The sequence below is a fragment of the Lycium barbarum genome, chromosome 8 (genome assembly GCF_019175385.1).
Source record: "Lycium barbarum isolate Lr01 chromosome 8, ASM1917538v2, whole genome shotgun sequence".
NCBI classification, from domain to species: Eukaryota; Viridiplantae; Streptophyta; class Magnoliopsida; order Solanales; family Solanaceae; genus Lycium; species Lycium barbarum.
In genome coordinates this window covers 130,556,633-130,582,112 of record NC_083344.1, presented here as the reverse complement: position 1 = coordinate 130,582,112, position 25,480 = coordinate 130,556,633, and the positions used below count along the sequence as shown (strand labels likewise).

General features: G+C 34.8%; 1 protein-coding gene across 1 annotated transcript; it reads right to left on the bottom strand.

The window, feature by feature from the left end:
* Window positions 1-357: 357 nt before the first annotated feature.
* Window positions 358-18,060, bottom strand: LOC132607456 (uncharacterized). The gene is made up of 28 exons (XM_060321427.1): window positions 17,490-18,060; window positions 16,193-16,271; window positions 15,495-15,570; window positions 13,572-13,636; window positions 13,448-13,492; window positions 13,264-13,364; window positions 13,041-13,182; window positions 12,308-12,369; window positions 12,113-12,186; window positions 11,963-12,033; window positions 11,028-11,115; window positions 10,456-10,528; window positions 10,274-10,369; window positions 9,534-9,642; window positions 9,078-9,171; window positions 8,906-8,989; window positions 8,670-8,826; window positions 8,212-8,405; window positions 6,522-6,566; window positions 6,290-6,318; window positions 6,089-6,210; window positions 4,062-4,109; window positions 3,158-3,282; window positions 2,688-3,016; window positions 1,603-2,548; window positions 1,427-1,480; window positions 851-961; window positions 358-773 (listed from the first exon to the last, which is right to left on the bottom strand). The coding sequence occupies exons 1-28, from the start codon at window positions 17,878-17,880 to the stop codon at window positions 729-731; spliced, it is 3,855 nt and encodes a 1,284-aa protein (XP_060177410.1). The 5' UTR covers window positions 17,881-18,060; the 3' UTR covers window positions 358-728.
* Window positions 18,061-25,480: the final 7,420 nt, after the last annotated feature.

Here is a 25,480-nt window from a genome sequence, read left to right as displayed (position 1 = left end):
TTTGTACCGGTTATGTATGATATTGCAAGTGCAGATGCTTGCAGATACATGTTGCTGTATGTGGTGCTTTGCTTGATAGTGATGAAAAAAGAAAGATACAAGTGAAGTAAGTTCCATGGCTTATTTGTTATATTGCTTCCAGTAAGTCAGCTTTTGGGCAGAACCTTCTAACCTTGACGAACAAGCACGACACCGCGATTATTGGTCATCTGCAAAAGCTTGTACTTTATTCTTTTATTTTTAGTTATTCACTCAAAACTTTTGATTTCATAATATTAATATTACCACAAAATCAAGCACATTACGTGATTTGGCATACACATGCGAAGCATGTGGCGAGAAAGGTAATAATAAATGCATATACCATTTTTCGTAAAAAGACTAACGCCATTAACAAGATGTTTCATTTTTACACATTTTTTATAAATTATATGAAAATTTCACGTAAAAGTTTCTGCATATCCGACCAATATGTACACTCATTGACTAAAAGATTGATCACTATCTCCTATCAATATAAATGCAGAAACTGCAAACAAATTGCAGCATCACTGACTGCGGTATCTTGTATCGAACTGCATCGGCATCCACGCTTCTGAAAAACTTCATCTTCTCAGTGACTTCTGAGCCATTTTGACTTATGATCTCTCCTGGAAACTGTTGTCTTATAAAGTGGTAGCATTTTCAGAACGTCATCCATTTAGTGAAATCTCCAAACTCGTTCTGCATCACATCTGTGCACTCGATGAGATGCTCCGCTTTGGTAATCGCATCTGCATGATAAATTTATTTAATGAATATATATATTAGGTTAACAATGACAAAACTATATCCAAATATATGTTCCAACCTTGGATTTTGTAGTTCTCCATCCTCCATTCTGCTGCTGAGGAGTAAATGTGAAACTCTCAATGGAATTAAGACCTCTGTCAGAGCTTGAATTGCTGGATGGAGATAATTCCTAAATTGAGTTTATAAAGGCAAATAGCAACATCAGTAAGGGAGAAGGAAAAGAAGGTACAACACAAATTTAATAGGATTAATCCAAGACTATGGATCAAATAATGTATATGCCAGTACAAGATCTTTAAGGACATCACAATAATCAATCGGTAACAGAATTGAGATAATGGAAACTTGGATGGTCTATTTACAGGTATTCTGTTGGTGGTTGGACCAATCACTTTCAAGCAGAGGACAAATTAGGATATCAGGTTTAGAGGTTAGTGATTAAGAATTATATTAGCTCACAGGCAGCATCATGGATTATCCATTGATCTGCAGGACCCCATGTTGCAATTGACCTATTGACAAACAGATTACGTGATTCTTGACTCTGCCACATGCATATGAGATGCCTGCTCTACTACAATTTTACACTTTCTAGGTCACTTGTCCCCAAGGAATGAGCAAAGGACTGACTGACCTTTCTTGATGCTTCAGGTCCCTTTATCACCAAGCAATTACAATAAAGCAGCACCTTCACAGAAAACAAATGGTGCAAATGGAGATTATCTTAGTATGAAAATGGTCAAGTTTTAGGATAGAAATTGATCCAGTAAAAACCTGCAACCAGTACTGTAGTGGCTGAAAGATTAATACCTTATTTAGTAACTGGACATTAGACGCATCAGTAGCCATGACCTGTGCACCAAGACAGTGCCTAGAATTTACACAAAAGGGGCAGAAAATAGTTTTGAAAACACAACCATCTTCTTTGCACCAAATCCCCTGAACAGATAAGCTATCACTGGTTCTTTCATAGATGCGTTGATCAACAGATGAAAAGTTAGCTATGAGAATAGGTATATTATGTTTGCTCGGATCAGGGGCTTCTGTTTGACCCTTCCAAAGAGATTTCAAGTGAGTTTTTGATGACGAAGTTCGTGAGCACATAACAAATAAATTATTCTCAGGTAGCCCCAATGGATTATTGCAAAGTGAGCAAAATATCTGTAGTCTTTCGTCCATAGCAAGTTTAGACTGCACAACTGATGTCTCACAGTAATTCAGGACTGGTGACCCAGGAAATTTGGACTTCTCCAATTCCTTGTCTAACTGAACAATTCTGCAACCAGAACCAATCCTCTGGTTCGCATCTTTGATCTTCCTTGATCTGCACGTAGAACTATCATGTATAGGAGTCTTGGTCATCTGAGTATCAAATTCTTCTGCATGGATATGACTTATGGATGACAAATCCAAACGTTTTATCCTTTTCCCCACATGAGAATTGACACTTGAGTTAATTGATGATTCAACATCAAATGATATCATGTTTGCTTTTCCATAAACATCTTTTTGAGGAGTAATCATCAAACAGGGAGATTTACAACCCAACTCAGTATTTTGTTGAGTTATAGGATGATTTGCCAAATGATCTGAAAGATTACCAGATTCTTGAATAATGGTTAAGCAAGAATATTCATCCTTGGAGAAGGATTGAGGACTAGAAATGTGAATAATGTTATCAGCAGCAGGAGTTTCTTTTACAATGGTTAATTCAGGGTCAGCGGGGTGTGAAACCATCAATGGATCTCCAGAGAACCTGCAAATTGGAAATTCAGTGTCACAAAAATAACAATGCAAAAGTAATGTCTAGTAGCGAGCTCAAGATGCATAAGTTTTACAATTGAATGAAAAGAATGTAATTCGCAGATATAACACATTAAAAAATCATGTTTCACCTAGATGATTTTTCTGAATCACATTCCAAATCGATGTAACTTCTGCAACCATCAGAATCCTTGTCATCACTTAACATCAAATGCAGGGCATCAACTCTCATTTTAGTGGAGGACGTATTATACATGGTATCATTACGTGAAGATTGACATAGGAGAGGAGCTTTTTGACTAATCAATGCACCATTTTCTTCTTCCTTAAGCCCTTTCACATCAGAAGTGCTCAACTTCTGATTTTTCTGCCTGGTTCTTACGCTCTTAGTAACAGAAGCATTTTCTTCAACATCAATAACAGAACTTTGTAAGGAACTGGCTGCCTTGCCAACACGCTCCTGTTTAACGTTAAAAAAGATTTAAATTTAATAACTTAAAAGAATCAAAAAGAGAAAAATATTGGGAAAACTTCAACAAAGTCAATGCACTGATCCAGAGAACATGAGCTGCCATGATAATTAAAGGTTGGCAATGAGTACTTTGACATCTCGGAAAAAGGATTTTAGTTCTTCTATTGACTTGTCAAAGCTGCTGTAGTGTCTTATTGAATTCCGCACCCACTTTGAAATATAAGCTCTATTCCTTGCCTCACAGAAACGCTCATCTACATGCAAGAAGATGAAAGACATTGAAAATCATCAAATTATTCAAAACCATTAAAGACATTGATGCATTCTTTCTCAAAATAATGCACCAAACTGTAATCAATTAGTACTCAAAAGGGTGGAAAGGAAGAGGGGGAGAGAGTTCTATTCGTCATTTGAGATTACTGACAACAAGATACTTTTATATTTATACACTGTAATAGATATCATTGCTATTACCTGCTAGTTAACTCTGGTGATGTACCATGATACTTCTGTAGATAATAGGGATCAAATTTACTTAACATCCATAATGACTAACAATATAACATAACACTGTTTGTCATAAGATGAATGATTGAAATACTCAGTCTGAAGAAAAAACAAAAAGCCCCAAAATAGTCTATCTCAAAAAGATGTTGCATTACTTGTTTCCTATATGGCATAACATGAAAATTGTGATGTCACATCGAGATCTACTAAAGATCATTTCTCTGCATGGTAGAAACAATTTCCATTTACTAATATAACATGTTAAATCTACTTCTTATAAGTTCATCAAATATTGTCAAAAATAATTTTAGAATGTGCCCAGGTTCATTACACATATCTAAGTACAAAGTATGAGCACTTAAAAGTTTTTATGTGGCAATAAGGAATCCTACATTTTTCTTTTGCTCTAGTAAGCAAAACTCCAATATAAGGAGCTCGTTTTTATGAGCCTACTCAACAATTTAGCAAAGAAAAAAACTCTTTTTTTTCTCGTTTATGCAATCAAAGAAGAGAATCGTGTAAGTACCTAAAAAGATCACAGCTCCATAGTCAAATTTATGGCGAATGCAACGACCTACATAGAACAAAAGCATTTATATCAGAACCAATACGTTAACATCAATAAGAAAATTTGGTGGATTACAAACTAATCATACAACAAAGATAAACTGTTTTTGGGAAGTCTTTAATGACTAAGACATATATGGCTATTGGGGGTCTAGAAATGGATGAAAGGAGAATAAGCGTGAAGAGGTCTAAAAATGGATGAAAGGAATAAGCGTGAAGGGGTCTAGAAATGGACGAAAGGGGAATAATTGTGAAGGGGTCTAGAAATGGATGAAAGGGGAATAGGAGTGGTAGAGCACAATTTCTCTCAATTTCAGTTAGTGATGACTAAGTGAAGTCTCTCGTTGTAAAAACTCTAGAATGTGATGCATTACTCCAAACTTTTTAAGGTCCATTCCCTTATTTTGTTCCACACTTGCATATCCCATATGTGGTGCTTTAATACCTTTTTAACTCATTGCACGCATTAGTTGCCTCTTGAATCTATATGCATGATCTTATATGACATCACTCTTCACTTAAATTAGCATTTCTGGCAAGCTGTCTGTTTGGTTAAAAAAAATACCAATGAAGAAATTCTTTGCAAAATATTTTACTCGTAGAGATGATTCTAAACATTTAACATTAAATGGGAAAAATAAAAACTTGTCGATAGACACATGACCAAGACACAAGAGTACATGTACAGAAATATGTCCTCGTTCAAGAGGATGTTTCAGAGAAAATGAGTGCAGATCAAACTGAGTTTGTGCAAAAGTCAACAATCAGATTATGGTTAGTTTTTTCTTTTTTAAATAACTATGTGAATCTGAGTTCTTTTGTGATAATAAATTTGGCTCGCGAAAGCAAATCATTATATTCCTACCTTGTTAGGAGTAAGGTCTGCATACACTCTACCCTCCCCAGACCCCACGTTGTGGGATTTCACTGGGTTGGTGTTGAAAGCAAATCATTATATCAACTAAAAGAATAGCCTCTTTTTTAGCTTAGCGGATACTCATATTATCCGTTCCTTTTCGCTTTCATTTTCATCATCATAGCTTGGTGAATATAGTATTTCCCCCATCAGATTAAGCAAAATAAATGTTTTGCTGTTTTATTTTTGGAAGAAGCCTGAATTCTACGCTGACGTTTGGCTCTATTCCAGTTGTTTCCTAAGTTACATCTCACTAACAGGTAAATCTCTGCGGATAATTTATGAATTATGTTTGATTCTTCAATCAGTGGAAGAGGATGGTGAGTTGTGCCTCCTTTGGGTAATGATTTAAGAGGCTTTTATTATCTACTTAATGAGGGCTTCTTGGAATTGGAATAGAGCCAAGGCACTCATGAGCATAAAAGAAAGATATGGTAATAGTACAAGTTGATGGCTACAGTCTAAGATAAACAAAAAGCAACCAAATCAATTTCTTCTAAATGACTCCAGCACGATTCCTATATCTTTTTGGCACTTCAATGTGATTACGACACTGCAATTTTAAGGACAACCCAGGCAATTTAAGCTTGCATAACAAGACTATACTTCCTAGTTCCTAATCAGAATAAGCTTAGTTGAGCTCCATGGGCTAATGTCCTTAAATTAGAAGTTATTACTTAAATAATTATTATTATTATTATTATGCATCTTATATAATGAGGTCATTAGATGAAATGTCTTTCTAATATTACCAGAGCTTTTCAAATGCTTTTGATTTAAGAATGCGGCGCAATGAATACTTATGAAGTTGTAGCCCAGTGGAGGAGGATCCACCAGCTGCAAGTCCGCAACTGCAACAACTATGGATGGTCACAAAGATAAAGCCATGATATGATGGTCTACGACAAACACCAAGTTGAAGAATCTGTTATATACTGATATATGCTTTTGCTATCAATTTTGTTTGAGTCACAGAGTATTCTCTTGCTAATTGCCATGTATGTGATTAAAAAAAAAAAAAAACTCTCAAACATAGAGATGTTTAGAAAGTTACCAGAGGCATCTCCTACCTGTAGCCTGATTAAGAGCTCTGAAGGCTTGATTGCAATACCACTCACCCCCACTCAGAAGATTTTTGGATGACTTATAAGTATTATTGAACTTCTTCTTAAGATCGACTTGAATATCATTTCTGATGGACAATGAGCCCCATATTAGTCACTGAAACGTATATGAATCAATAGAAATTCAAATGAAGAGAGATTTCTTACATGTTTGGAAAGGGAATGCCTACAACTATCTAATTTTAGTTAAGAAAATAATCACAACAACCGAAAACTGTGGAACTAAAAGCCCATGCAAATATACTTGCAATATAAAAACGAATTCCACTAAAAGATTCCGCATAAGAATATCAGGATTTGCATCCACAATTTCTGCCATTCTTTATCAGATTCCAGGAAGACAAATAGTAACATAATTCAAAGAGAGGAAAAAGGATACGACTACACGAGCCTTCTCATCAGAAAAGTCTATGCCTTCAGAAACCTGCAAAAACCACTTGCATATTCAGATATCCAATCTTTTCAAGCTTGAATAGTCTTGCAGACAAAACTAAGTGGCCAAAGTTTTATTTTCTTTGCTTTCCAATGTGGAGAAAGAAATATAATGAAGATGGATGTTGAAGCTAATAAAGTATGCATAGCACAAAGTGCCCACAAGCGTATTCATAAATAAAAACAACACAATTCTAAATAACATCCTCATTTGATTCTGCTGCAAAAGTACTATTTAATCACAGACGGGGGACTCTTCAGTGAAGTACCTAGACAAGCCATCATTGACATGAATGTTAAAATCCCTTTTAAGCACTTCCTACAAAGGATTCGTTGCAGAACTGTATGGATGAAAGTCTGTTTGCTAGTCTATCCATAGAAAGTATTTTCCTGGAAAATTGAATTTTCGAAAACTCTAGAGATTACAGTAACAGAGCTTTTAAGTTATTCACTATCTACCATGTAATGGCTTCTATTCAAGGAGATTAAGGCTGCAAAGCTACATGTTTATACTTCCAGATTATTTTAGAAAAAAAAACAGATATAAAGCATCCAATAGTAGGAACTTCACAAACCATATTGCTTAATGCAGGGAAGGGTGGTCAAGCTCCAAAATGGCACCATTTTATGTGGCATCAGAAAGGTTATTAACCCTATGAAATTCCAAAACAATGTCAATATGCCACAAAAGTGCTGCAACTCCACCATTATGCAAATTAATAAACCTGAACTGAGTGAATATGAATCAATAAATTCTTCAAATTAAAGCCTTTCTCAATATTCTAAAAGTTTTAAGAGTTGAGGAAGGCCGGAAGTATTCATGATTTATATTGAAGTGTGTGACCATCTCAACTAAAAGCTTAAGTTGATAGAAATTACAGTTTTATTTACTTAATATCCCTAACACGCCCTTTCACGTGTGGGCTTGATTCTATTTCATGAGTCAAAGCACATGAAAATTCATTCTGATAATGGGTGGCAATGAGATTTGAACCCACGACCTTTGCCTTCTCTGAGACCATATTGAAGTGTGACCATCTCATCTAAAAGTGTAAGCTATAGAGCACACTTTTATTTACTTAATTATATATCTAACAATTAACAAATCCTTTCTTGTTAGTCCCAACTCTTTTCTTATTCTCTTGCGACTTGTTTTTTAACTTTTTAAAAACAGTTTTATTCAAGTCATATTGGAATTTTGCAAGTCATGTCAAATGCAAAAATAAGATTGTAAGTTGAACATTGTAAATTAGGCAATTACATATAGCAACAACTTAGAGCATAGAATCTTTACCAAAAAACAACTTAGAGCATAGAAGAGCAGGATGGAATGTGATTAGCTCCATGTGGGCAGTTGGACCGGACAGTGTAGTGGGACTGAACTTCCACAAGATAGCCATTTATGATGATTCAAATACTAGAAATATCAAACAATTTGACAGGAACATTGTAAATTAGGCAATTACATATTGCAACAACTTAGAGCATAGAAGAGCAGGATGGATTGTGATTAGCTCCATGTGGGCAGTTGGATAGGACAGTGTAGTGGGACTGAACTTCCACAAGATAGCCATTTATAATGATTCAAATACTAGAAATATCATACAATTTGACAGGTGGAATTAACCCTGATATACCTTTCCTCGGCAAACAGCAAGAAAAGCAGCTCCCTCTTTCTTGTTTTCATCTGAAACCTCACGTGGATTACTGTCGCTAAGAGCCGACTTTTTTGCCTTCTTCTTTCTTCCCGTCACTAGTTTATCCCTTTGGTTAATAGAACTGTAGTAACCATTTAAAATTAATTCAAATTCTTCTTGACCCCCTCTTGGCTCTAAACAAAAACAAAGCCATCAAAGAGAGAATTAATTGCACCAGTAAAGATCCATCAAAGAAAAAATTAAGTGCACCAGTAAAGATCCATCAAAGGAAAAATTAAATGCATCAGTAAAGATCAACAATTGGCTAGAATGATCAATTTCCAATGCGTCATTGGAAAAGCATACAATGAATAGTTCGGATAACCATTACTCTCTTGCTTCCTGTTTATGGGCAAATATCTTACTGATGTTCAAAGGATGGGCTTAATGTTTCTTACCAACAAATATGGGCTTTCGAGCATTAAGACGGGCCCATTGACCTGTTTCTTTCCAGCGGCTGCTTAGTTTCTCCATTAGCTTATAGCTGGGAAAGAATACAAGACAACCATCTGGAACAATCTTGCATATTTCCTCTAAAGATGAGCCAAGTGCATCCTTCACGAAGAATACTGCAATATTAGACAGGGAAATACGTATTGGCAAATGAAAACTTAGCACAAATGTCACATAATACCTGAAAAGCATATGAATCAGCTGTTTTGAAGCTTGCATTCAACGGATAATTTCTTGGTCCTCTTGAGATTACAGCAGCCCATAACTGCAATTCATGGACTGGCGTTGAGTTCATCTATAAATTAAAACTCAAACTCCAGCAGATCCCAAAACAGTGACAAATGTTAAAATACCTGTGATTCAACGTCTATGACATGTGGAGCTTCCAGAGAAGTACCAAAGGTAACGCCAAGTTCAGAGGAAAATGAATCCATTGGTGAAAGAGTCCTGTCATAAAAGAAGTAATGAGGCACAACAGCTAAGAAGAAACTAGAACTTCAACAGCAGCAGCTTTTCAAAATTGTCTTTCAGGAGGTGTCTCAAGTACAAGGGCAGGAGAAGGCAAAAATATGGATGTGCAACAATAGATCACAAACAAGCAAAGAAAACAGAGACAAGAAACATTTAGCATATGTTAAATATTCATGAAACTGAACCATAAACCATTGACCTGAACGTTTTGCTCAACAAGTCATTAAGTTTGCTTCAAATTGGACCCAAGCAAAAAAGGAATAGTCTAATTCTTCCAAACACCACCAAGGATTAATGCGTGAATGAAGTAGCCATGGGCTGTTTGATATTGCACATACCCTGATGTTAGAATCACTGATAGACAAGAATCAGCAATTTCATTGAACACAACGGCTGGATTTAAGCACCACAAACTAAAAGCATGTGTCCAGCTACCAACAGCAGTTCCTGCATATTCGTAGAGGAATAGTAGCATAAACAAATTAACTATCAAGAAATGAATTAGATCTCTATATTCGGTAGAATTTCATCAGTGGCAGTCTTCATGTCGCAAGCAAATAAAAACATCCTTTCTCTTCCTTTCTTTTTAACTTTTTTATTCTTTTTTGTGGTGGATGAGGCTTGAGGTGCTTCAGATTACATAGGTATGTCTGAAGCATAAAAATGTTTATCTGATTCCCTTCTCGTGTGTTCCAAGGATGGAGTTAAAGGGCTTTCACCTCCTTTAACTGAACAGAACCAGAAAAAAACAGACCAGAATTACCAAGTATCTCTACTCGTTTTAGTAATCAGGAAATTTCAATAAACCCTCAGATCCTTTAGGCACTGCAAAAGAACTCAGAATACCAAGTTCTTTTGAAGAAAGAACATGTCAACGTACTTATTACAAAAATCAATCTTTGCAGGAGCATTTCTTGTTACAATTCATAACAAATATCTGTAACTGTGTTGATTAATTTTGTCAGCAATATGTGTTAAATGATCTATGCAATTTAGTCTAATAAGATCAAATGGAGACCTCATGTACCTGAAGATAGGAACAATAAGCAGCATCTTCCTCACGGATATCAGTACTTACCGGGACTTTTCTTGACATAGCGTTGTAAAGCTAGCTGGTAATCACACAAATGAAGCCCATCTCCCGAGAAGAAGTAATTAAGTGAGGAAAATAGTCCTGAATGATACTCATAATTGTCAATATATATAAAATTCCTTTAAAAGACAAGTTTAGCGTTTAGAATTAGAAATAAGATGCAGTGCCTTCTAATACAGATGCTGCCATGCCACTCAAATGATCTGTCTCTGGCTCAGCTTCAGATGCGGCTTTGATGGCCTTCAGGGAAAGAAAAAATGATGAGAGATTAGGGTGAGAGCAAGATCAATGATTAGGATAATTATGCTTGTCCTCATATAACACTCCACTGTGAAAAAATGGACCTTGGACCTAACTCAACCTTAAAGCAAACTGTGGATGATTGCCAAGACCATACAAGGAGGCCACAAATCATTTCCTCAACCAATGTGGGACACAACATCCCTGCACACCTGATGCTTAAGGAACAGGGACACTGTCAACAGGACTCAAGATTGGACAACTGGAGAGTGGATAACATGACACTATGTGAGGAAATGACCAATCAACCGGTCTTAGCTCTGATACTATGTGAAGAAATGGATCTTGGGACTAACTCAACCTCAAAAACTAGCTCATAGGGGGAGGATTGCCCAAGACCAAATAAGGAGGTCACAACCCATTTCCTCAGCCAATGTGGGACTTAACAACCACGTGCATTATTTTAAAACTAATCAGACCAGCATCAGCAAGTATTTACCTTCGAAGCACATTCCTGTAAAATGGGAAAGCACTGCTTTGTCACATTGGCTTCTTGTAGCTCTTTCAAGGCCTTGTCACCAGTCCAACTACAAAGGTTGGAGCAGATCAGATATATATATATAGTGCCCAAAGTACTATATACACATACTCACACAAAATGCACAGGTAGAATGTGAAAACTCATTACAAGTAGAAGCTATATTCCCTGGATTGTTGTTTGAGCATGAAGCACCTTGAGTCACTTAAAGTTAAATAAGAACTCGGAATAGCTTTCATCTTGTTTGAATAATGATTAGGTACAATTTGTAATCAAATCATAGAATATTTGTACTTTACTTTTGCATATACAAATATGGTTGAAGATCAACTTTGAAGGCTTTACACCATATATAATTATGAATTCTGACTCAGCTTCAGCAGTTATTAATGCAACTTAAGTCAGGGAAGAAATGAAAACCTAAACACTCATAAAGTGTTGGTTTTCAAAACTAACAGAAGTAATTCCATATCCCCTTTCAATTTCCTACGACTCCACAGTACACTAAAGAAAGTTTTGCAAATTTAAAATCTACGAAGCGTGGTGAAGTATCATTTAAAATGAAAAATATAATTTCCTATCTGAGATGATAAATGGAAGTACCCTCAGCAAGATGGAAAGTGATAAAGTCCTTCAACATCCTAAAGCATTTGCATACCATTGTATGCATCAGGTTTACAGAATGAATAGACTGTCCAAACACAAGGATTAATTCTCATCCTTTTGCAATTATCCAAAAGAGCCTAATTATAAGAAGTCGTGGATACTCCTTTATCTATATAATGTTCCAACATTTGATAATGATGAGTAAGAACTTGATCTGTTCACATTCCATGTTTGTTTTTGCCTGTTTACTTCACGTCTAAAGCAGGAAGGGTAACCAAGCCATAACTCACCATGAGGCATAACGTTGGAAGTCCCGCCTTTCTAAAGTATTTTTCTTCCTATCTATCCAATTCAGTATGTCCTGCAAAAACCACGAATACACCAATTGATGGAAAAGCTCTATAAGCTGTCAATAGAACTTAAAATTTGCACTAGTTTACCTGTGTCAGTTCTACCAAAGGTTGGTAAGTCATTGTATCAGATTGTGTGAGTTGCCCAAGTTCCATCTGCAACTCTTCCAGAAAACAAGAACTGATAAGAGATGAACTAAAATGGAAGATGTAGAAAGTTTTCTTTCAATTTGGCCCAAAGAAAAGATTAATAAAGGGCATGACGAAAAACTAGTCCATGCTTACGAAGCAAAATATCCTCCTCAACATCAACACTACCAGCATCACGACACATGTCTTCTATATTGCTGCAGATAGCACACCAACCAAAACAAATATATAAAGATATAGTCAAAACAATGATATGTGTAGACTCCATTTCAATTTTCGGTACATACATTCTTCAATACTTCTCATGAAGCATTATTACTTTTATCTAATACTCAAAATGTGTTTGGGCATACTGTCTCGAAATAATTTCTCTTATTTCACTTCCCCTTGAACAAAATGAGCAGTAATTAAAAGTTTTAATAGATGTCTTCATCATTTTTGAACTGGAAAGAATTAACATGAAGCACTTCTTCAAGTGTTTCTCAATATCTGAAGTTCATTTTCAAAAGATGAAACAATGTATGCCTATTTTCAACTCTGAATATAGATCAAAGTGAAAATAATTGATAAGCAAAATAGATCTTATCAACTTGGATTAGAGGGAGTATTAGTTGTTGTAGGATGTACAAAAGGACCATTCCCTAGACCTAAATATGAATTAATATAGTTTTCCATTTCATAGCAGGCAAAATTCTGCATTTGTAGGCTGTAGCTCGGTTATTTTGAAAAGGATCATCTTTTTTAACAAATACTCCAAGTGCATATGGTAATATAATTAAAATTATCATTATCAATACCAGATTGTTCTACACAAAAAAGTCACTAGGGGAAACAACAAATGTCACAAGTGGTTTATATTGATACATACTGGGCTTCATCAAGAATAATGATGGCTCCTTTTATATCTACTTCCATTGCTCTCCTGACAACTGGATTGATGATATAACTGTATGGACAGAACACTAACTCCGCGTCATCAGCCATAGAACGTGCTGCAAAGTATGAGCAGCCTGAAAATTGAATAATAATTTGTTGATAAGTTCACTCCTCGCATAGAAAATAATGGGTAAGTTTTACACAGAGACTGTCACCTTTAACAATTTGTCCAACTTTAACAAGATCTTCAATATCATGAGCCTCGTGGCACCCTCCTTTCTGAAGGGATGGATGACCTTTGACTTTATGAGAATTTCTGTTCAGAAATTAGATGATTAACATCTCAATTTTCAATCCAGAGAAGAATAGATGATAGAAACATTTGAAAATCAAACTAACTTGAATTCTGAGCACCCAGCCTCCGGATCCTTTAATAACAGCTTGCTGCAATTTCAGTCATAACATTATAACATTGGATAAAAGAGATAGGAAAGCAGATTTTTATGAATATATGAAAAATCACCATTTCTCATCAATGTTGTCTCCACCTCGTAAGTTCATATTTGTACAGTAGTGTTTTCGTGAAGCCTGAAAGACAATGAACAGTAAGCAAACAAGTACAATCTCAAGCTGAAAGAAACATACAACTACGCCCCTCTCACTAATAATTAATCTACCCCAAATATCTTTTTTTTTTTCACACAAAAAAAAAATCAAATAAGACTTTAAAGTTGTATTTGTAATCAACCATGACTACTAAGAAAAATGAACCTCTTAACTCAATCTCAAAAGTTAGCTCAAGCGGTAAAGATTACCCAAAAATATATAAAGACACAACAACAAATTTCCTCAACCAACTTGGGCCACTCTAACCCCAAATTGCACAGTATGCTTAGTTCACAAGGTTCTACCAGTGGCCTAGTTGTCATTCCACCGTTACTCAAGTCGTCCAAGAGATAGGACCCCTGCACTGTAAAAAGTTTCCTTTTGCGTGCATTTAAATTGTAGATAACATAACATGGGGACCCAAATAGGTCTATCTCTAATACCATGATAAGAAATATGGACTTTGAGCCTAACTTAATCCTGAAACTAGCTTAAGTGCTAAGGGATTGAGGAATGTACAAAACCACATAAAGAGAACACTACTCCTTCCTGCAACCAATTGAGACAGTCTATCAATGCTAATCATGTCGTTGTTCAGCATGTACAAATTGTCTCATCACAACTGAGCATTTTTTCTTCCATTTTCTATCTATAGTTTCATCAAAGAAAAGTATGGATACTATCGTAGCAGTTAAAATATGTTTTGTTATTGCCTTTGGCCAAAAAAGACCACCTCAAAACATAATGGAACAAGTAACCAAAACTCCTTAATGGGATACTTTTTACTCGTCAAGAAATATTAGAGGAAGAAAAGACAAAGACACAAGAGAACTCTGAAATTTCTTAACATATTCTTCACCCAATAGGACACTGCAAGTGAAAGGAGGCAGCAGACACTAATAGTCACTTTTTTTTTGTTTTTGTTTAAAAAAAAAAAAATCTGGTAAGTTTGTAAAAGACACTAACAGTCATTTGTTCCTTCACTGTAAGGTAACTGCACAAGTTTGGGCACTCTTTATCTGTTTGGCCAGGGAGGAATGGACAATGCCAGAGAACACTGCTGATTTACTAAGCTGCTGGATAAAAAGAGGTGGGAGTAAGAGTCAAAAGAAGTGGTGGAGAAAATACCAGCCTGTATTTGGTGGAATATATGGAAGAAGAGAATTGAAAGAATTTCTGAAGGCAGATCTAGTTCCATACAAAAGATCAAATGGAATTGTATTGCAACTTTATGTTTTGGTGTAAAGAGCAATGTATAGAAGCTGAAGTACACATACTGGACTTCTTAAAATCTTTGTAATTAAGATTCTCCTTGTGGGCTCTTTTCTTGGAGGTGGTCGGCATACCCTTAATGCTGAGGAATACAAGTTACCAGTTTTCAAAGAAAAAAAAAAGTTTGCAAGTGAAAGGAGCCTTAACAGTTCAGTTCTCTAGCCTCCTGCACATGCAACTTTCTTCATTTTCTATCTTCTACTTTTTTTTTTTCCAATTACCAACGAAGAATCTGTTCTTAAATGATATGATTGTATATATTAGCAATATGTGGTCCGGATCCCCCGCTCAGCGGGAGCTTAATGCACCGGGCTGCCCTTTAGGTAGGGATATTCAAGAATACTTTAGCATGTGTAGTTCCTAAGGCATATATGCATATACACATGTATCTGCCTGCATCTATATGCATGTAGGGTGTGATGATTGTTAGTATAATTCCATTATATTCATTATACAGTATATGATGGCCATTGGTATTCTTTTTATGACCGAGATATCAGCATGATTACATGAAGACTAAGATAGGAAAAGCATATAATAGCTTATTGAAAGGAAAAAGGCAACCTACCAGTATAGCCATTTGGACCCGATAACTTGTCTTTCTGTATTCCCGAATCACTTGAGAAAGTTGTGAATGTGTCCTCCTAAGGATATTTGTCAGTTGCAGAAAGAGTCACAATGGCGCAAGTATACTAAATTATGATAGGCCACAGTATTCAACATATGAAACTATAATGTGGGTAGTGCCAAGGACATTAAAAGATTTGCTAGCAGCATGGAGAGGCTGCAGCGTGGAAAGAGTGAAGAAACATTAAGGAATTGTACCTACGTGCATAACGTGGCCAATGAAAATCAAAGATACTTCAAAGAAAAACACATAGCAGTACACAAATTGAAGAATTGAGTATTTATACCTAGTATAGTTTGGTGCAAGCAAAACATATGAGTATATGGTTTGAAGGTTCTTATCCTCCTTGGAGATGCAATGCTTTGTGAAGCTTTTTGAATCACCTACTTGGTGCTAGTGTGTGAGTGTGCTTGATGGAGAATTTACATTTGGAAAATTAAAAGAAATGACCTGAATTTCAATACACAAATTCCACCAATTCCCTTGCCTAGAGTTTGCTGCTTCTTAAATATAGCTTAAATTCAAGCACTAATTGCCTTGGTTCACAGCTTAGGGTCTCTCTAAGCTTTCAAAGGTTCAATTTTACAAAGAATCCAGTAATATTGATCTATAAACCTAGTCAAAAATATAAATCTTACGAGGCATAAAAGATGGTAGGTGCCACTTTTTTCTTGCTCTTCCCATTAGTTGCAGCAGGTGGTGCTGTATCCGGGTTCCCTGAAAATACAGAAAATGAAACGTCTAGTAATTGATACTCTGCCACAGCATAAATTTCACAAATGGCCCATTGCCGTTGATATATACAACTTCAGGTCCTACATTTCAATTGTAAATAATTACTCCCTCCGTTTCGATTTGCTTGTCTTACTTTTCTTTTTAGTCCTTTCAAAAAGAATGCCTCTTTCCCTTTTTGACAACTCTTTAGTTTCCAACTTTCCATATGGCATATTTAAGACCGCGAGATTAAAGGACATTTTAATACATTCTACGTATCTTTAGTTTAAGACCACAAGAATCAAAAGTATATAACCGAAGAGTATAGGTAGTGTATACTTCAGCCACGTTGGTATACTAGTCACCTGAAGGGTACATTTAAGTAAGTTTCCCTATTTTTATATTCTTAGTGTAAACTTGCATGCACCTCGATTGCTAAAATTTTCCGGAATTCAAAAAACTCCAAAAAGTTGTTTTCACAATTTTAACTCCAAATCACTCACATAAATCCAAAAACAACTCCAATTTGTATTCATGTCCAAACACAACTCCAATTTCCAAATATCAGTTTCAACTTGAAAACAAATACTCCTACTACTTTTTTTCAAATTTCACAATTCTTATGTCCAAACGCCAACTAAAATTCAGAAGCGCTACACCTTCATGTCCTACATTTCAATTGTTGATTACTACTCCCTCTGTCCCAAAAAGATTGTCTTTCTTTCCTTTTTAGCCAGTCCCAAAAAGATGGACACCTTCCTATATTTAAAAACAATTTAACCTTATGAGATGATTTACAGCCACACAAATATATAAGGCTTATTTTGGACCACACATTTCAAAAGTCTTTCTTTATTTCTTAAACTCTGTGACAAGTCAAACTAAGACAAACTTTTTGTGACGGAGGGAGTATCTTTTTTTTTATATATAACTGTGGTGTTTAGGCTAGCTTGCATACATATCCACTAATTACACGATTCACCTGCTAACTTCAATTGTTGATTATCTTTTTTTCTTATAACTATAGCGTCCGAATTAGCTTGTGTGCACCTCAACTAATTACACGATTCACCCCCTAACTTCAATTGTTGATTATCTTACAAGTCATTTAACAGTGAAACGAAATAAACTACCTGAAGGCTGCGTTTCAGGAATAAATCCACCTAACTTCAATTGTTGATTATCTTACAAGTCATTTAACAGTGAAACGAAATAAACTACCTGAAGGCTGCGTTTCAGGAATAAATCCACCGCCATGACCAATAGGATCAGCTAGGGCTTTCGGATCAGCCTTAGATTGAACAAAATTGCTATACAAATTCTTCGACTTGAAATTCTGTTGCCAAGCAAGAGCCGAACAAAGTAGAGACAGCGATTTTCCAGTACCGGTAGGCGATTCGAGCAACGCGTTAGATTTACCTTCCCTATGTGCTCGATCAAGTGTAACAATGACTCGATTCATGTAAGCTAATTGGGTGCCGTAAGGTTGGTAAGGAAACTCTACCGGAATGCCGCCTATATGTATTACGTGTTTTGACGGTTTAGGGCCGCTTTGGGTGGCTGACGGTGGTGGTGGTGGCGGCGGCGGTGGTGCTCGTTTAAAATGCTTCATTTTACTGTAATGGATGGGTAACTGCAGTGGTGAAAAAATTGGGGATTTTTGTGAGTTTTTGGCTTTGGCGGGAAAGTGTTTTTTTTTTTTTTTTTTTTGGTTTTCGTTGTGGCGGGGACTTCTGGAGTACGCTTCTTGCGTTAAATAGCCTATTTTAAAAGCATGCTCTCAATAAAGGTTACTATTTTAAAAGTTACTATATTACAACCTCTTTCTCGATTTATATGTGACTTTTTTTTTTTTATATTCAAACTATGTAAATTTTAATCAATATTTTATAATATATTTTTTTATCATATTGAATTTTTTTTATCTCAATTTATGTAATATATTTTTCTTTTTGTTCTATCGCAAAAAGAATATCACTTTTCTACATTTAGAAACAATTGAATTTTATAAGATGATTTACAATTACATAAATATCAAGAATTTGTTGTTGAATGTTCCTTTTTTTCTTAAACTATGTTTTCAAATCAAATGTTGGCACATAACCTCTTTTAAGTTTTAACGGATACAATTAATCTTGGCCGTTATTTTAAAAGTTACTCTTATTAGAATTAAACTAGTATTGGTATCCGCGCGATGCGCGGTCAGTATTAAAAATAAATTATTAGAAATAATACATGTCTTTCAAAAGAGCACTTATCCTCTTTTAACTGCAAATCCAAGCAAATAATGTGTGTATTCTAGTTCTAATGATAGAAAAGAAAGTCATTAGAAAATTAAAACGAAAACACCATCTAAGATTGACAATTCTAGAATAGAACAATTTTCAAGGTCTTCTATTTCTCTTCTCACTTAATACTGAATCCTTAATAAAAGAAGAAAGGAAAATATTTTAACACTACCGCTAAGGATCTAACAATTTAAAAAAAAAAAAAGTTAGTAATTTCTGAAGTGAAATAAAGCTTTATTTCATAGAGTACCAAGATGGGATCATATACATGGTACACAATGGTTTATCATTATACAAAGTTAAGAGTTGACTCAATGTGTCTATTAAAATTAATAACGCAAGTACGTTTCATCCATCCAAAACCATCTTTCTTTTCTTTCTGAAGTTTAAAATAAATGTGATAAACTTTATTTTAAAGTTTAAAATAAAGTTTAAAATAAATGTGATCAGAGACCCTTGAAAAAGGAGTGCAAGGAGTGTTGAACCTTTCTCTACCTGCAAATATAAATTACAATATCAACTTCAAAACACTATAAATTGTTGAATTTACATGTTTGAAAAGATATAGTGGAAGACAAAGTAGAAGAGCAAAAAGGATTCAAGCTGAAGGAGAGCTCACATTGAAAACCTGGTGCGCTAATTTTCTAATTGAAACAAAGAATGAAAAATTCAGATGATCAGCAAAGCCTAACAAATTGACCAACATTTTTTGAGCGAGATACTAAATAAGTTTCGTGTTTATTCCACTGCTTCATTACTCCTCACTCCTCTGCTTCGTCACTGCACATGTTAAAATCAATTAAAATGTTAAAACCATATTTGTCTAATAGCATTGAAACCATGGCCAAGAAAGGTGGGAAGTTCAGGGATTTAGCCAAATCTCCTCTTCAGTCATTTCTGAGCATCAACATGTAACATCACCATCAGGAGGAGAAGGCAAGAAAAACCAAAATCAGGAAAATCTGTGGAATTATTTAAACAGGCAACAGTCCAACAAAATGTGAAACTAAAGAAACACATACAGAGGCAAGTTTATCAAAAACACAAATATATACATAGGCAAGCTTCCAGTGTCATTAACCCTAACAATAAAAGTATTTATCCGTGACTGACTGAATTCAATGTGCCTTAATGGCATCAATTGGATGACAATAAACATAAGTTTTAATATTAGTGTAATGAAGAAAACAAAATCTGCCTTCTCACTACATAGAATCGGTTGAGTTGTCATGATCAATTCGACTTATACATTGCCATGTTATATAACTAAGTCTTTCAACAATATTTAACTGAGAGAGTATGAAAGAAGCATTATCGATTTATGCATCTAGTTGTAAATAGCCCCAGGGCTATGGAACAACAATTATCTGAGACCTGAAAGCCCCCTATATATTTGATACCTTCTCCTAAAATGAAACGAATTATTCCAACCTCATTAATCATTCCATCAATTATCGTCAATTAAAAAATGACATGAGTAAATTCAGCTAATCCTCTTATTCCACCAACTAAGAATCTTGTATAAAAAGCATCTATGTTGAAAAGCATAAGTCCAATTCACAGTATCAAGTCAGATTACATAGCTAAATGGAAGCTAATAGCTTTTAGACTTTTTGAGGCCCTTTTAAGAGCTCATGGAACTCCTGCGCGCCGGGAAGAAGATTTCTTTGAAAGAACTATAGATGAAGTTATCATCTTGGTTTGTGCTTTTGGTCAAGGAGAAACAACCTATTTCTAACAACAGTGTGTGGAAGCAACTTTATCTTTGCTTTCTGCTTATCCGGAAAGAAGATCACTAATATGATTTTTTTTTATTTGAAAAGGTAAATTTTAAGAAGACAATTCACATATGAAGTTGTTACCATCATATGAAAGACTTCCTTGATAGTTTGAGTCTCGTATAGATTTGAAACAATAGATTAACATTTTCTAATAAGAAATATTTCCTAAAATTATATGAAAGTAGACTTGCACAACATAGACAATTTTGTTTAAAAGTCAAACAGGTATGCAAAAAGAATAGGAATTTCATGGACATACCAACATTACAAACATAGGAATTTCCTTCCGTCTCATTTAATGACTAGGCATAAAATTTAAGAAATAAGGGAAAAATATTTCTGCTCAAAGAAGAAGAGGTAGACTTATTTTTAAAGTCACGTGGCATTTTTTTAATTAAAAAACAACCTAAATGATTTTCGTCAGCAAAAAGGAAATGTTTGCACCATTTTTGTAACGGCAAAAGTATATTTGCACCATTTTGTAACGGCAGAAATATATTTGCACCATTTTGTAACGGCAGAAATATATTTGCACCATTTTGTAATGGCAAGAGTATATATATATATATCACTTTTATAATGAGGGGTATATCTGTTCTAAATCGCAAATTTAAGAGGTACATTTGCACCTTTGGCCTTCTTTTTTTATAACCAGATACACTTTTTGGCTCTTTATAGAAAAAGATGAAATAAAGTAGGATTAGACAAAAAGAAAAAGCATTTAATATTTTAATTCTTTTCCTGCCTGCGAAGAAACATTAGACAGGAAAAAAAAAAAAAAAAAAAAAAAAAGGCCAAGGATTCTCCATCTTTCATCATTTAAATGATCAGTAAGCTTCCCCCTCACTTTAATTCTTGAAATTCTAGGTATTTGTTTGCAGACCTAAAATATAAATTTAGATGCCCCCATGTCTAACAGCTTAACTTCTTAGATGTAGAGCTGTCAAAATGAGTCAGCCCAGCACAACCCTCGCGGGTCAAGGAATTTGATGAGCTGGGGCGGGCCGGCCCTTCATTTGTAAGGGCCTTAAAATGGCCAGCCCTACAAGGGTCATGGGCTAGGGCGGGCCAGCCCTTCATTTTTTTTCAATTTTTTTTATAAGAAAATTTGTTTTCAATCTAAATTTGAACCTCTAAGTATACCAATTTGTTATATTTCTAACATACAATTATATGGAAGTACATAATTTTATGACAACTTATATAAAATAAACACTTATACATCGTCGAGCACATTTGAATGCGTTTGTGATAAAGGTGCCTTAATTAACATCTCCATCTTAGTCTACATTCATGTACATAATTTTATGACAACTTATATAAAATAAACACCTATACATCGTCGAGCACATTTGAATGCGTTTGTGATAAAGGTGCCTTAATTAACATCTCCATCTTAGTCTACATCCATGTGCAAATTTAATTAGTTAAGCATTATCAAATAACTAGATTTTAGAAACTAATACTTAATATTTAAATTCGCTTAAAATATTACCATTTTGACTTTAGTAAAGCTCTGCAACTAATTTCAGTAACAACAAGTTTTTGACAATTTCATGATGGAACTTTTATGCTTGGTGATTAGAAATTTTAATAGGCGTACTTGGCAATTAGGAATTTAGTATTAGGGATTTAACGCTAAATAAGAAAAATATGTAAGATACTAAGACTAATTCGATAATAACTATTCCTATTTTTTTAATTCTTTTTTCACAATTTTCTTTTAAATTTCAATCATGAATACAACCTCTATACTTGGTAATTAGGATTTAACGTTACGCGAGTAAAGTAATGTGTAAGATACTAAGACTTATTTGGTAATCACTATTTCTAGATTTTACTTCTTTTTTCACAATCTTCTTTTAAGGTTTTAATTAATCTAAATAGCCTTTTGGCCCACGGCCCGGCCTGGGCCCACCCTTGGTCAGGCCTCAAGGGCCAGTGAACTGACTTGGGCTGGGCTTATAAGCCTCAGTTTAAATGGGCTTAAAAAATTCTAGCCCAGCCCTACTCCAGTAACAGGTTGGGTTGGGATGGCCTAAAGGGCCAAGCCCATTTTGACGGCTCTACTCAGATGTGAGTGTTCAAACAACTTAGTTTAATATCAAAGTAGAGAGAATAGTTGAATAGAAATTATATGTATTATTCCTCATAGACATTCAAAAGTCTAGTGATGATCCAGTAATACCATTCGCGTGCTTCACAGTAGTAAACTTACACAATTAAAATACAAAGAAAATACAAATTTCATAAATTAAACAAGTACAAAGTGTTAGAATTTTATTAATTCTAATATGTGACCCAATTAATGTAAAGCCCATAACTAATATTTAATGAAAAATAAATTTCGTTTACTTGATGGATGTACCGAATTAAGTCTCAACTCCTATAAATTGGTCTTCCCTTCACCCATTAGGGTTACCACTTATTCTATATACTTTTTTCATCATTGACGGCTGTGGTAACGTAAAACCTGGGCAAGGAAGTAGAAATCAATTTCAAACTTACACTTCCGCTCTCATCGGGGCTAATGTCTTCCGCATCAGGTATGTTTTTGGTGTGTTCTCTTCTTGTAAGATTATTGTGTTCAAGATCCTGGTATTCATTAGTTAATCTTACATGTGATATCAGAGCGAAGTTATTTGAACCGATAATCTTCGTAGAAGAAAGACTACATTATGCTGAATGTATAATAATGCTAATGGTATTGCCGCTTTCAAAATCACGTTACCATGCCGGTAATGATTCACTGTTTATAAAAAGGGATTAGACGTTTTTGCTATCTCTACTGATTTGCCCTATGATAATGTCTACTTCAGTTTTCTTTTATGTAGCATCTAAAGTTTACATGCCATCCATAAAAGCATTAATTTCCGGCTAATGGTGGCTAATAAAGAAAGAATGCTACCAAAGTGTTTATACTGGGAATTAAAACCTGTGGTACTATATTATTAATAATCTCACTACTGAAGTAGTACCTTTTTAATGTTTGGTCTCTTTATTAAATTTTTCTTTTTGATACCCATTTAAAGTTCAACACTATGTTTAGTTTGATTTTTTATTTGGATGCCATAAAAGGGGTGTTCTGTTCCAACCTTTTAAACCCATAATGAAAAGATTTTAAGTTAGTTGCTTAATTGAGTGAGAATTGGACTCTTAACTGTTTACTTTAGGCCATAAAGTAATTTTGTTCTGAGCTATTTAAAGATTTTGGATCATTAAGTTATTGATAAAGCTATTATTGTTGATTTTATGTATGTGTTTAAAGCTATATAGTTTGTTAGTCACCAAATTCTATATACCTATATAGCTATGTGTTTAAAGCTATATAGTTTCAGGAATAAATCCACCACCATGACCAATAGGATCAGCTAGGGCTTTCGGATCAGCCTTAGAATGAGTAAAATTGCTATACAAATTCTTCGACTTGAAATTCTGTTGCCAAGCTAGAGCCGAGCAAAGTAGCAACAGCGATTTTCCAGTACCGGTAGGTGATTCGAGCAGCGCATTAGATGTACCTTCCCTATGTGCTTGATCAAGTGTTACAATGACTCAATTCATGTAAACTAATTGTGTGCCGTAGGGTTGGTAAGGAAACTCTACCGAAATGCCGCCTATATGTATTAGTGTTTTGACGGTTTAGGGCCGCTTTGGGTGGCTGATGGTGGTAGTGGCGGTGGTGTTCGTTTAAAATGATTCATTTGTGGAATTGATGGTTTACTGCGGTGGTGGAATAATTGGGGATTTTTTGTGCTTTTTGTTAGTTTTTTGCTTTGGCGGGAAAAGGGGTTGTTATCATTTTCGTTTTGGCGGGGACTTGTTGAGTACGCTTCTTTCAGAAGTGGCTAGCCTGTTTTAATACCTGCCTTTAAATATTAGCCATTATTTCAAAAGTTATTATTCTACTTTCTCCTGATAAAAAAAGAGTCCACTTAGTCATTTGTACACCCTTAAGAAAATACTAACTTCTAAATAAAAATAGGTAATTTGACTAAACTATCTCTAATTAAATAGGCATTGAGACTTGATCATATAACATTTAATAGGGGCAACTATGAAAAAATAAGACTAATTCTTTCTTGATTTGCTAATTAGTGGACTCTTTTTTTATCCAAAAAAAGGCTAAGTGAACTTTTTTTTTTTTATCCGGAGGGAGTAACATTTAACCACACGAAAAGAGGTTTTGAATAAAAACACTCCAATTAAAACATTGAACAACTCCAACAGAAACTGGTAGAATTTAAAGGATTGACAAGTGGAGCTAAAAAATTGAAGAAATTGCATGGTTTGTCCTTCAAACGGGTTGGTCTTTAATTTTTACCCTTCAAAATCAAACTTATGCCTAGCAGAGATAAGTTCTTTAAAGTAGGCCTGTGCACGAATCGGTTCGGTTCGTTTCAAATGAGACTAAAAACTCATAGAAGACTTGAAACTGGCCATCCTGCATAATTTTACTTTCTCCTTCTATTTAAGAGCCTGTTTGGATGGGCTTATGCCTATAAGCTGTTTGCAGCTTATAAGCTAAAAAAAATAAGTTGAGTAGTCTAACTTATTTTTTTGGCTTATAAGTTATTTTCAGCTTATATTCCGTATTTGTCCACTTCTCCACCTCATCCTTGCTTTCTATCAACTTCGCATAGTGAAAACTAAAAAAAATCGTTTACTTTAGGCCAGGATATATTCACTTCAATGTTCAGTCAGGTGTTTGCACATTCTTTTTTTTTCTAACCAGATACACTATATGGCTCTCTTTAAAAAAAGATACTTAAAATAAAGTAGGATTAGACAAAAAGAAAGAGCATTTACTATTAATTCTTTTCCTGCCTGCTAAGAAACATTAGACAGGACAAAAAGAGAAAAAAGGTCAAGGATTCTCCATCTTTAATCATTTAAATGATCAGTAAGCTTCCAACTCACTTTAATTCTTGGAATTCTAGGAATTTGTTTGCAGGCCTAAAATATAAATTAAGATGCCCCCATGTCTAATAGCTCAACTTCTTAGACGTGACAATTAGTTTAATATTCCCTCTGTCCTATAATAAGTGTCTATCATAGCAAAAAAAAATACGCATATTAAGAAATTAATACTGAAGTATAAAGTTTATTAAGTTATCTCTATATAATAAAAATCTAAGTTACTAGG

Excerpts from the sequence above, each read along its gene's own strand:
- LOC132607456 (XM_060321427.1), bottom strand. The coding sequence starts at position 17,880 with ATGAAGCATTTTAAACGAGCACCACCGCCGCCGCCACCACCACCACCG. Across the intron at positions 10,370-10,455 it reads GGCAGCATCTGTATTAGAAG|GACTATTTTCCTCACTTAAT; the intron begins GCACTGCATCTT and ends AGTATCATTCAG. Across the intron at positions 9,172-9,533 it reads TCAGTGATTCTAACATCAGG|GACTCTTTCACCAATGGATT; the intron begins GTATGTGCAATA and ends CTTTTATGACAG.